Below are 12731 nucleotides of genomic sequence, written 5' to 3' on the forward strand. Positions count from 1 at the left end.
GCGTTTCCATTGGTTGATTGCAATGACGTACATCGTATACCGGTTTAGCAGGTTCGTAATACGAGAATGACGTGACGATAAAATGTTCGAGACCTTGGCTGGCCGAGACGACATGCTTGAATACCAATCATATTATTATCGTGGATATTTTTACTGTTATGGCAAATTGTCACGAAAGGGACTCACGTAGGACTCACGGAGGTCAAAACTTATTTAGTTATCAAGACAATGTAATATTGTTGTAAGGGTGTAGAGGCGGAAAAGAAATTTTCTTAATCCTTTTTGGCGGATGGGAGGTGAGGATGGGGTGGGGTGGGGGGCAGAGAGGGGGTAATGTTCTCCCATCTTAATCATGAAGCATCTATCAGTCATTCTAAGAACACAATTAATTTTTTGCCGGTAGCTCGAAAAAAATGTATCACTATTTTATAACTTCTCAAAAAGGTTTAGGGTCTTCCGATCGTGTTTCATAGAAATATAGCTATTAAATTCCAGTCCTCCCAGTTAGTAACGAAGAACGCCTGCCAAAGAAGTGTTTTCTTTTAGTAAGAACAGAAATTGCTCCTGTCTATTATGTTTTTGTTGTAATTTGGTGTTTTTAGATATCTTTTTCCAAGCTGAAGTTGTTAATATGAATGAAGAAGACAGAATTTCTTCAGTAATTAAGGAATCTCCATTCCTATTGGTTAATGGAGGGCTTGGAACACAACTGATATATGATGGCTATGATATTGCTGTGAGTTATTAAGTAGTGTTGCTCCCTTTCAGGGACCGCAGAACGGGGGGGGAGGGGGGGGGGAAGGAGGGGCTGGGGGGCTTTTGCCCCCGCTTTACCTTTTCCCATACTATAGCCTCTTATATTTCCCAATCTTAGCCCCCACTTTTTTAGGGTGGTCCATGGTCCTTGCCTTTACTTTATATTAATACTTTATATCAATAAGGATGTAACATAAATATCTGGTTCCTCATAGGATGACCCGTTATGGAGTGCTAGACTTCTGTATGATAATCCTGAGGCAATAACACATGTTCATCTCAGGTGAGACATTAATACACTGTTTAATATTATAACTATTACATCTTGTAGCCTAGAAACGATACTTTAGACTGTAGAATGTCATGTTGCTTGAGTGTGTAAGGGCTGATACACAGACAGTACTGTTAATGGCAAGGCTGCATTCATTATGTGTATGAGAGGGGGGAGTGGGGAGGACAGCTGAAACTATAGGGGGTTATGAAAAATATTTGAGTTCAATGAATATGTATAGACCTCATATTTTTTCTCAGAGAATGGGGGGAGGAGGGACCATGGAGAAAGAGAAAGCAAAGTTTTTAGTCATATTGAAAAAATATGAGCTGTCTCCCCCCTGGTACACATGAATACAGCCTAATGGACATAAAAAAAGGTTGTAACAAAAAGAATTACATGTGATGCAAGTATAATATACAATGAGGCTATACTTTCTACTTCATGTACTGCTGTCATAGATATGTTGTTTATTATATGCACAGGCAATTGGAGAGTGGTTCAGATGTTGCTGTAACTGCAAGCTATCAGGTATAAATATATTATAGCATGTTAATATAGTATCTGATAGTTATTTAATTGAATAAAGTATTTGATTATTTTGCAGGCCAGTGTTGAGGATTTTTGTAAATATCTAGGAGTCACACCTAAAGAGGCAGAACAACTTATAAAAAGGAGTGTGGCATTAGCAAGAGATGCTTGCACTAAATTCTGGGAAAAGCAACCAAAAACAACTTCAGCATTGGTAAGGGATGATCTAAGTATTTTTAATGAAAATAAAGGGTTAGGAGGCAGGGTGGGGTGGTGTTATATGGAGCATGCATGAATCCAACTGCTGGCAGAGAAGTGTGTGACTAGCTTTCATGATGTGATAATTTCTATAGAGCAGATTAAAGCCCTTGGTTGCTGGTTCTGTTGGTCCTTATGGAGCCTGTCAACATGATGGTTCTGAATATAGTGGAGACTATGTAGACACCATGACAGTTGAGGTTTGTCTTTTAAAAACATCACAATTCTTTGTAATTACTGTCTGTTATCTACGCAACAGGTACCTATTAAAAACATTCTCTTTATAATGCATGTATCATTTTTTTGTTTTATAAGAATTTGATGGAGTGGCACAGGCCACGCATGAGAGCACTGGTTGATGCTGGTGTAGACCTACTGGCTATAGAAACGATACCTGCTCAGGTTTGATATAATAATTCACGTTGTACTGCTGTAAATGATTGTAAGATTTAGTGTAAGTATGGAGAGAACAATCAGACAGTATAAACAGAACTTAATTTGATAATAAGCTGTTAATAATGATTAGTAATAATTTAATTTAATCAGTGGTTTTTATATTTTCTCTTAGAAAGAAGCAGAAGCATTAGCTGTTCTGTTGAAGGAATTTCCAGGAACAAAAGCCCTCCTCTCCTTCAGTTGCAAGGCAAGTATTTCTTGTTTTAGGCTGATCAATGTCATTTACTCTTATCTAATCAGGCCATTCATAAACTTGTTCATCTCCAGGATGGACTACACACTTCTCATGGTGAACAACTCATTACAGCTGTATTATCTGTTCTAAAACATACATCCCAGGTGGGTACTGCTACCATGACAATAAAGAAACTTATTGTAGTAAATTAATATAATTACTATGTTGTTATGTGTGTAGGTTGTTGCTGTGGGAATAAACTGTTGTTCTCCATTGTTTGTAAAGGTTAGTACAAGCATACTTCTATCCTGAGCAGAGAAGTAAAGAATTCAGTGGATGAAGTGCTATTCTGTAGAAATAACACTGTTTCATTCAATTATTTATTTAGTAGAACCTTTTGATGGACATTCATTTATTTCATGTTTTAAGTCCCTGCTGCTCACCCTCAAAGACAAAGTGTCCTTGCCATTGGTAGCATATCCCCACATTGGTGAGGAATGGATTGATAAAAGGTAAGATTTAACCATCCAATGTCTGCATGCACATGTCCCCCCTGATCTTTATGTCTTGATGTTTCAGGTGTCAGTTCACAGGTCAGCCAGTAAAGATAAAAGACCTTGTTCCTGATTGGATATCTGCTGGAGCGCAATGGATAGGTAAGGCTAATACTTCCCATATTGAGTCTAATTAAGGTGCTGACACATGGTGCAACGTTGCATGCAGCATTGCACGCAACAGGACTGTTGCAGCGTGTCTACCCCAAACTTGTTCCACGCAACAAATCTGAAGTTGAATTGCTCTCTACTCTTGCAATATTGCGTGCAACAAATTTCATCATGTGAACATGGCTGCAACATTACCTGTAACATTTTGAAATTTCCAGCCAATCAGCTTGCACCAAATTTATAACTGCTGACCAAATATCTTAACATAGCAGGCTGACACAAGCGATGTGTCATGACTTTGTTGCAGTGTGTGTCACCCCAATTCAAATGTGTTGCTTGCGATGTTGCGTGCAATGTTGCACAGTGTGTCAGCACCTTTAATCTATTCATGGCTGACATACTACAGGCCACTAAACTGGTATGGATAAATGCTATGATAGCTGTACCATGTGATATTTATAGTTATTAATTGCTCTTTATACTTTTTATTTTAAGGTGGTTGCTGTGAAACTAGATTATCAGACATTCAAAGCATAAGACAGATACTAGACTCACAATAAAAATTCTTGTAATACTATAATATCAACATACATGTACTGTCTTCTGTATTATTTCCCTAAGGGATTATTCTTCAATAAGTGCTTTTGGACTTGGGGCTTGGAAATTCGTAATTACTTTCACAATCTCAACAGGTGAAATGGCTTTCTAAGAACTGCCAAGATAGAATGACCACAAGGTTTTTTAGAGTATGGCTTTTTAGAGGCTGGGGGCTTATTTTTGTTGCAGCAGACTGGGGGCTTAATTAACATGTGATTTGAGTGTTGTGTGCATAGAACATTATTTTAATGTAGTGGTAGTGTGTGAGAGTGAAAAGTGTCCCAATTAGTGCAAAAGCGCTAGAACAGCTAGACACTTAAATAGAAGTGATTTTTTTTTCTCTTAAAGGCTGGGGTATGATTTTAAGTTAGAAATTGTTGTCTGGCTAGTAGATATAACCTGCTGTATGTCTTCCAGGCAGACACTATTTGTTGTCTGGCTAGTAGATATGACCTGATGTATGTCTTCCAGGCAGACATTATTTGTTGTCTGGCTAGTAGATATGACCTGATGTATGTCTTCCAGGCAGACACTATTTGTTGTCTGGCTAGTAGATATGACCTGATGTATGTCTTCCATGCAGACATTATTTGTTGTCTGGCTAGATAGTAGATATAACCTGATGTATGTCTTCCAGGCAGACATTATTTGTTGTCTGGCTAGTAGATATAACCTGATGTATGTCTTCCATGCAGACATTATTTGTTGTCTGGCTAGTAGATATAACCTGATGTATGTCTTCCATGCAGACATTATTTGTTGTCTGGCTAGTAGATATGACCTGATGTATGTCTTCCAGGCAGACATTATTTGTTGTCTGGCTAGTAGATATAACCTGCTGTATGTCTTCCAGACAGACATTATTTGTTGTCTGGCTAGTAGATATAACCTGATGTATGTCTTCCATGCAGACATTATTTGTTGTCTGGCTAGTAGATATAACCTGATGTATGTCTTCCATGCAGACAATATTTGTTGTCTGGCTAGTAGATATAACCTGCTGTATGTCTTCCAGGTAGACACTATTTGTTGTCTGGCTAGTAGATATAACCTGCTGTATGTCTTCCAGGCAGACGCTATTTGTTGTCTGGCTAGTAGATATAACCTGCTGTATGTCTTCCAGGCAGACATTATTAATTTTGTTGTCTGGCTAGTAGATATGACCTGATGTATGTCTTCCAGGCAGACATTATTTTCTACTAGAGTGAAGTCATTAAACCCGTGCAATAGATATTAGACTAATACACATTAGTAGACCCTAATTCCATTGTTTTCTTTTGTGTCTATTTGACTATTACACATTGACTAATAATCCCTATTTCATGGGTTAAATGCCTTCACTCTATGAAGATACTTTTCTGCAGTACTGTCTGGCAGACACCTAGCTAGATTAAGAAATGCTGGGTTTGGAGAGCAGTAAAGCCTCCATCTAGTCTCATGTATCTCATGCCATTCATACAATACTAATTCCAATGTTATAACACAACAAAGGTATTTTTTTTATTGAACAATTCACTAAAACACAAACGAAACACTTGTGAAGATTCAAATTCAAAACTTTGCGACATCAAAGGATGGCTACAATTGTTCTGTTCATGCAACTTGTTGGTTCATCAGGGGAGTGTAAAATACATAATTGGTATACATCTTGGACATGAGCATGTTTGCGGCAGTCCAACAGACCATTTAGAGCCAAATCTAACTTCATTTGGGTTAACTGGTATGGGGTGTGGAAACATAGTTACTTGAGGTATATTGTCTGAAATATCAATTATGTACAAGAAAGTGTTAGACATGAAGTGATCACCTAATGATGTGTTGAATCCCCCCTTGTTTCTTCAAGATATTCTTGTCTTAAATGGAATAAAGGTATCAAGATCCCAGTGGCACACAAAGTTAGATTCTAATTTCTTAAAAATGACAATAATGTCCCTTTAATAAAAGTCCCCCAATGATGATGACCCTCTTTGTCAAGTCCCTTGCTTATGATGAACTCCTACCAAGATCCCTGTTACAATGTACCCATGACTGGCTGATAATGTACCCCTTGCCAAAATGCCAACCTACTACAACTACTAATAATATAAAAATAATAACCTTATTTAACAAGGTTAAACACATTATAGTCAGAGACTGATAAACTTGTGAACCTCCATGTACCACATGTCAGATGTACTCCTACTGATAATGCACCCCTTGCCAAGATGTACCCCTACTGATAATGTACCCCTTGCCAAGATGTACCCTTACTGATAATGTACCCCTTGCCAAGATGTACCCTACTGATAATGCACCCCTTGCCAAGATGTACCCCTACTGATAATGTACCCCTTGCCAAGATGTACCCCTACTGATAATGTACCCCTTGCTAAGATGTACTCCTACTGATAATGTACCCCTTGCCAAGATGTACCCCTACTGATAATGCACTCCTTGCCAAGATGTACCCCTACTGATAATGCACCCCTTGCCAAGATGTACCCTACTGATAATGTACCCCTTGCCAAGATGTACTCCTACTGATAATGCACCCCTTGCCAAGATGTACCCCTACTGATAATGTACCCCTTGCCAAGATGTACCCCTACTGATAATGTACCCCTTGCCAAGATGTACCCATATAATACTTACTACCAAAAGTAGTAGTTATATTAGGTCCATTGGTGATTGCTGATGCTTTTGATGACATTGACCAGGAAGGGTTGAAAGTTTTGGCCACCACATCGTAAAGATTACTAGGGATATCCTCTGCACTGGTCGTTTGTTGCAGTATCCTAGCAACAAGCTTTGTCATGTTTGTAACATATGATTGAAATTGAGTGCTATGAAACTGTGTTTGTTGCATCGTTAAGAGATGCTGTGGTGATTGACGGTTGACGGCTACTGGCATGCCTTTATGTAGGCATGGGTGGAAGTCAGCAGGCATTTCCCCTTTAAGTGTAAAATGATAATAATAAGATTAACCAGTCTTCATGATCAAGGGATGCTCAAGGAAATCAATAGTGGGGAGGTGGTCTCTATGGAACAGCATCATAGATAATAACCACCATAGATAGATAGTTCAATAGAACGTTTCTGGCTATTGTTTTCTTGTTAATCTCGATCGTTAACAAAAACGTATAAGAAAACGCAGCGAGAAGGTCGAAAAGAGAATTTCGACAACTGCAGTGAAAACTTCCATCCACTAGCTATTTCAATTCCTTTAATTCATTTTAGTTCCTAACTGTGATCTGATGAACGTATCGTACCTACATTCCTTTGTTCTTGTAGCTTCTGTTCTTTTATCATCTGCCTTTTCTTCTGTAGGATAATCTTTGATCTCTCTCTTGTTCGAGTAACCATAGTGCATGTCTTGCAGTCACAATCCTTGTACTCGCATTTCTTTTTATGATAGTTTTTTAGATAGTTGGTTTTCCCGTGTGCTTTGCATTTTCTACATCTTCTTTCTTGTCCACGAGATTCTTTTCCATTCATATTGTCGGCCATTTCCAAGCTGCACAATGCAAGGCAAGCATGGACGTGTTAAGGAATGATTAAAGGAACCCGCGAAACCTTCGGAGTCCCGTCATGCCGACCGCACGACGATACGTACTTACAGAACATGTACATTGCAAAATGGGTATCTAACATCACCGTACGGCAAAAGAACGTTCAAGAACCAAACTATACCGAAAACTCCCGGTGGCTCATATAATTTCATAAGGGACTTTTGGTAACCTTGTAATCAGGGAAAAAAGATTACATGTAATCGAGTAATTCACGCAATATTATAAAATAGTTCAACTAAAACGCGCACGCTCGTATTGATGGATCGCGAGGAAATGACGTCAGCAAGCGGAAATTTTTTTCTAAGAACAGTGGTTTTTCCCAGCGGCACAATTTCCCGCGTCCTTATATAACTCGACATGGGATTCGGAGGATCTCTCAAGGATACTGGTCTTCGAGTCTCGATTTTCAAAACGAGTCTCGATTTTCAAAACGTGTCTCGATTTCCAAGAACGAGTCTCGATCTCTAACGACATGTCTCGATTCCCAAAAACGTGTTTCGATTCAATTGAGGGGGCTTTAATACGAGTTCAAACCGAAATACGTACCGAAATACGTACGTTATTTAAAAAAGCAAAGCCTTATATAAAAGCTATCCGCTATCCTATTATATTATATATTGAAGAGATAGAAAACGAGCGCGCTTTGAGTTATACAAGCACGCGGGAAATTGCTTGAGTCCGAGAAAAGGGATCCGAGAAAAGTACTAATCATAAAGAAAGTAAAATTAAATGTGCCATTATTTTGGCCCGCTTTTCACGTAAATTATGGAGGACTTATTTTTAAACTTGCGAAAGTTACCTCGAAGTCTTTGTTTACGAAACAAAGCTACCGCTATATCTGTTACGTTGTTGTCATTGAGTTGTTCGTAAGCCTAATAAAAACTAACTTCGAACCAAGGAAATTTCCTCAAAAGTCATAACGAAGGAAATAACGAAGATTAATTGAATAATTCCGATAGGATACAGTAAGCAAAACTTCCAAACACATAAATGTAATACTCAAAATTAAGAACCAAAACAAAAGTGATAGAGACACAATTGTTGTTAATTAAACGAAAAGACAATTGTGGTTAATTAAACGGTTCTAGCTTAAGACAAAAAAAAAAAAAAAAAAAAAAAAAAAACACAAAAAAAAAACAAAAAAAAAACAAAAAAAAAAACCATTCACAATGCTACCAATCGAATCTCAGCCGTTCGTAGCTGCATGTTCCTTAAACGTGCAGACAGGAGAGAGGAAACGAAAAAACTTAACAAATATTAAAATAAAGTTACAATCAAACGTACGAAAAATAAACTGCACTAGACGCTGAATAGAGTGTGTGCGGCCGTGTGACTCAAAACTCTTGAGATATGACTAACAATGAAACAGTCGCCATGTTGGTTGAGCAAAACTGTGAAAACTTATTCCAAACTTATGCCATACTGATACATGAAACTTTAACCATGCCTTTTTTGTTTATACTGCGTTCTCGTTGCAAAAATGAGGGCGTATGTATGCATCATATTGCTATCAGTCTTGAGATAGTCATTTTTGAATTCAGGAGAAGAACGGAAGGATTGAGACGTTATATATAAAAGATATTAGATGCTCCAATTTAAAATTCAAAGACAAGAAATGCCTAATCAAATGTGTGCTGAGAAAAATGGAAATGAGGAAATATAACTCAGCACAGAAAATAAAGCCCGAAAGAAAAAAAGATAAAGCCTTTAGTCTCTTGCTTTCTTTTATATATTGTCCACAACAAGTCTGTTTGTCGTTGTTACACTTTGTTCCACTAGTCCAGCATACAAATTTCTTTTCTTTTTTCTTCTCTTTTTGCCGTCACCGCCACATTTATAGTTTTCATTTCACACATTCAGGATCATTACTAATTGTTTCTTAAATCACACGAGAGGAATACTTCCTCGATTTCCAAAAAGCCTCCTCGATCGTCCCTCGTCCATTAAAACCCCCTCGATTGAATCGAGACTCGTTTTTGGGAATCGAGACATGTCGTTAGAGATCGAGACTCGTTCTTGGAAATCGAGACACGTTTTGAAAATCGAGACTCGTTTTGAAAATCGAGACTCGAAGACCAGTATCCTTGAGAGATCCGATTCGGACTTGTTTTCCATGAGTGTAAAAGCTTTAACACGCGAATGTTCTCAGAAAAACTATCATCTGAGCAGATTGTCACTTTGCTAACTTCAGGGTTGTATGGCGTTATTCCAACAATGGAGGAGACAAATAACCAGGGAAGGGGGGGGGGGGGGGGGGGGAGGAATAACCAGGGGGTGCTTATAATATATGGGGGTGGGGCTTATAGCCAGGATTCTATCAAATCAACTTATATTTCATATTTTGCATGTCTACAAGAAAAGTCCAGTCCTAACAAAAGATCAGTTAAGTACACTGTAACTTTTTCTAACAAAAATTTTCATTTATTGAACAGCTTAGTATTTACAGGAAGTATCAGTAAATATACTACCATGACAGACAATGAATACATAGCCTCTATACCTGTGACCCTTTTCCTAAAGAGATGTAATCTTCCTTTCCCTGCCTTTGTGACTGACTCCCTGCCTAAACTGAATCTCATATGCAACATTTCTTGTGGTGTGCTACAGGTTCAGTATTGGGTCCTATTCTAATTAGGCTATGCAGCAGACATATTCAATTTTTTGTGTGAATTAGTCGCTGACGGTTTTGGTGACAAATTCTCCAAAAGACAAGATAGCAACACTGGTTATTCCTTTTAAATGCACAATCAGTTCTATTCCAGGTTATGTTATTATCAGGATGTGTTGTGATGAACTCCTCAGCCTTGAAGATGAAGGAGAATGATATTCATGTCTCTACTGAATATACAGTAGATGTATAGTAGAACCCTCAAGGCTGATCTTTATATATATACACACTCAGCTGTGATAGCCAGTGTGGACTGTGCATTTTTCATAGTTTTCGTTGACATTAATTTTAAGATGTTGTAGGTAGATATAATGTTTTCTTTTAGATCTATTTTCTTTCAAACCATAGAATTTCCTTGTTCCCCAGCTATTCTACTAACGATCTGCAAACAAATACATTCAAAGTATCAGTCAACGGAGTTCAATGATCTTATTTGATAACAGGTTGTCTGCCCATGGATGTGTTAGTAGGTGGTTGGGTAAAGATCTCATCAATACTCACCGTACTTATAATTGGAAGATTTAAGATATTCCCAATAATGGGTACTCTTCTTAGAAAATTTACAACAACAGGAAAGAAACCACTGAAATATAGAAAGTAAAAACAAGATTAATTGCAATAGAAATGAAAAGAAAAGAATAGGAATAATCTATTCTTTTGGCCTTAAATATTCAATTTATAACTATTTTAAAAAAAATTGTGCATAAAATATTCAGCATATATAAATAAAATTGTTATTGCTGGCAATCAATAGAGAGTATGTGATTTTGACACAAGAGTACTTACCTAAATAATAATACAAAGCCATAGGTTTCTATAATCATTCCTATGAGAGGCCAGCCAAATAAAACCACTAATATTCCTCCAAGAAAGCAGGAACTTGCACGTAATTTGTGCTTTTGAAAGAAAAACCTAAACGTTCTCTCTAGACCAATGACCAAAGCTAAACCAGATATAAATAATATCTATAAAAAAATAAAATGAAAATGGAATCAAAGACAGTGCTGAGTCTATTGGCAGATATACTATAACTCGGAAGGTGAGAAAATTGAAATAAGGTTGTTTATAAGATTCTAAAATGTCCAAAGAAGGGAGGGGAAGGATCAGGAAGGAGTGAGAAATCGCTAAACAAGACAGAAAAGAGGGAGAGAAAAAATAAAAAAAACTAGAATAGGAAGGAGATAGAGCCAGAGAAGAGGAAATGGCAGGAGGGATATAAGGCTAATAAAGTATGGAGGGAGAAAAATGGCATTAAAAAACAGAAAACCAAAAGGAAAGGTAGAATAAAATATGAAGGAAGAAAAAACTAGAATAGGGAGAAAAGACAGCCAGGGAAGAGGAAATGGAAGGATAGAGATAAGGCCAATAAAATATGGAGGGAGAAAAATGGCATTAAAAAAACACCCAGAAATCCAAAAGGAAAGGTAGAATAAGTATATGCCTGTTCCTCTCTGATTTAAGGACGGGCTGGAGATCAGTGTTGTGAGAAACCCCCAATCATTGAGAGTATAAACTATCATTTACTATAATGATTCAGAATTACTTCTGCAGCATGAATGATAGGGTCATTTATTAATGCCAGGGGAAATAAGATGCATCCTAAATAAGACTCCAACTGATCCAATTAGATTAGAATTTTTTACATAAGAAGTGTAGATCATGAATAAATGGTTGGTGTCTTATTGATACAGCCTCATTCTTGTGGGTTCCCTGTGTTGTGTGGATTTCCTCGTGCATGCTTAAATTGCATTGGCATATTAGCTAAGACAATTATTGCCATTTATATGCACTGTTTGCCTATTCTTCTATTGCACGTTATAGTATCACGGCTTCTCGCAGGAGCGTTGGTGCCATTTAACAAAATATTTCTTATTAGCACCACAACAGCCTCCATGCTTTTGTCTTTTAACTCTCTTGGGAATGATTGCAATCCATCATTTAAGGCATGGCTTAATTTGACAGTTGATAACCCTGTTCTCTAATAACATGCATCTTATTCAAATATAAGACGTTTATTAGGTCAGTTTGCATCTTATGTAAGACACATGTTATTTCCCCAGTATAAATGGGCCTAATGTCTATCATGAGAGTATGTCATCTAAACGTTTTATGGTCGATATGTAGACAGCAATTCTATACCAGCTGACTGATCGACAGTGAACTGCTCATTCATTGACACATGTACACACAGACAAATACATGTATACTACAGCTGCACTTACAATACCTCTTTCATTTAGAATGTGGCAGACAATAAATCATAGAATTTCACAGAAATGAATAAAATATAAAGTAATAAAGAAATGAGACTCACATTTCCAATGGCTAAAAGCCCTTTGTCAAAAAACAACACAACACCAAAAAACAAGAAAAACATTCCAAAGCCCGTCACTCCGATGCCGATTTCTACGAGAAAAACAAGCAGGAAAAATATATTAACCCACATACTATAAGAATATACGATGTTGAACCCTACTTACTTTGTAAATCGGTTATTGGAATCATTTTGAGGGCTAAATTATGAAAGATTTGACGAGAATTTTCAACAAAACTTTACAATTTTCAAATTCACAGCCACGTATGATAACATAGTGCGCATGCCCAGTAGGAAAACCGCAAGCTATTTTTAAAAATGTGGGCGCGTTTTGTTTTATTTTTATTATATTTTTTTACTTTTTATTTCGATAATATACTGGAATTTTGCAAAATTGCTTTTGAAAATCATTCATGTTAGATCTATAAATTACGTTGCTTTTTATAATTATTCACAAATGTTAATTTGGTTTTCAAATATTCCCCTCTCATT

At 37.1% G+C, this 12731-nt stretch overlaps 2 protein-coding genes across 2 annotated transcripts; one reads left to right on the top strand and one right to left on the bottom strand.

The window, feature by feature from the left end:
• Nucleotides 1-77: 77 nt before the first annotated feature.
• On the top strand, nt 78-5604 carry LOC116304048 (uncharacterized). The gene is made up of 13 exons (XM_031713697.2): nt 78-201; nt 603-736; nt 972-1039; nt 1513-1558; nt 1635-1772; nt 1912-2016; nt 2132-2218; nt 2385-2459; nt 2540-2611; nt 2688-2732; nt 2877-2959; nt 3027-3103; nt 3608-5604. Exons 1-13 carry the CDS (start codon nt 159-161, stop codon nt 3670-3672), a joined length of 1038 nt encoding a protein of 345 aa, XP_031569557.1. The 5' UTR covers nt 78-158; the 3' UTR covers nt 3673-5604.
• A 4052-nt stretch (nt 5605-9656) lies between these two features.
• On the bottom strand, nt 9657-12497 carry LOC116304051 (vesicle transport protein GOT1B). The gene is made up of 5 exons (XM_031713700.1): nt 12406-12497; nt 12240-12331; nt 10712-10890; nt 10427-10508; nt 9657-10307 (listed from the first exon to the last, which is right to left on the bottom strand). Exons 1-5 carry the CDS (start codon nt 12428-12430, stop codon nt 10263-10265), a joined length of 423 nt encoding a protein of 140 aa, XP_031569560.1. The 5' UTR covers nt 12431-12497; the 3' UTR covers nt 9657-10262.
• Between the last annotated feature and the right edge of the window lie 234 nt (nt 12498-12731).

Source organism: Actinia tenebrosa, unplaced genomic scaffold (assembly GCF_029948245.1).
Source record: "Actinia tenebrosa isolate PJP-AT-01 unplaced genomic scaffold, QUT_ActTen_1.0 PGA_scaffold15__27_contigs__length_11533743, whole genome shotgun sequence".
NCBI lineage: Eukaryota > Metazoa > Cnidaria > Anthozoa > Actiniaria > Actiniidae > Actinia > Actinia tenebrosa.

What these genes read in the sequence shown, in the direction of transcription:
- LOC116304048 (XM_031713697.2), top strand. Translation starts at nt 159, where the DNA reads ATGGCAAATTGTCACGAAAGGGACTCACGTAGGACTCACGGAG. An exon ending in TAGAAACGATACCTGCTCAG is followed by an intron (nt 2,219 to 2,384) that starts GTTTGATATAAT and finishes ATTTTCTCTTAG; the next exon opens with AAAGAAGCAGAAGCATTAGC. An exon ending in GTTCTCCATTGTTTGTAAAG is followed by an intron (nt 2,733 to 2,876) that starts GTTAGTACAAGC and finishes TCATGTTTTAAG; the next exon opens with TCCCTGCTGCTCACCCTCAA.
- LOC116304051 (XM_031713700.1), bottom strand. Translation starts at nt 12,430, where the DNA reads ATGATTCCAATAACCGATTTACAAA. An exon ending in TCCAATAACCGATTTACAAA is followed by an intron (nt 12,332 to 12,405) that starts GTAAGTAGGGTT and finishes TTTTTCTCGTAG; the next exon opens with AAATCGGCATCGGAGTGACG. An exon ending in GGCTTTTAGCCATTGGAAAT is followed by an intron (nt 10,891 to 12,239) that starts GTGAGTCTCATT and finishes ATTTTTTTATAG; the next exon opens with ATATTATTTATATCTGGTTT.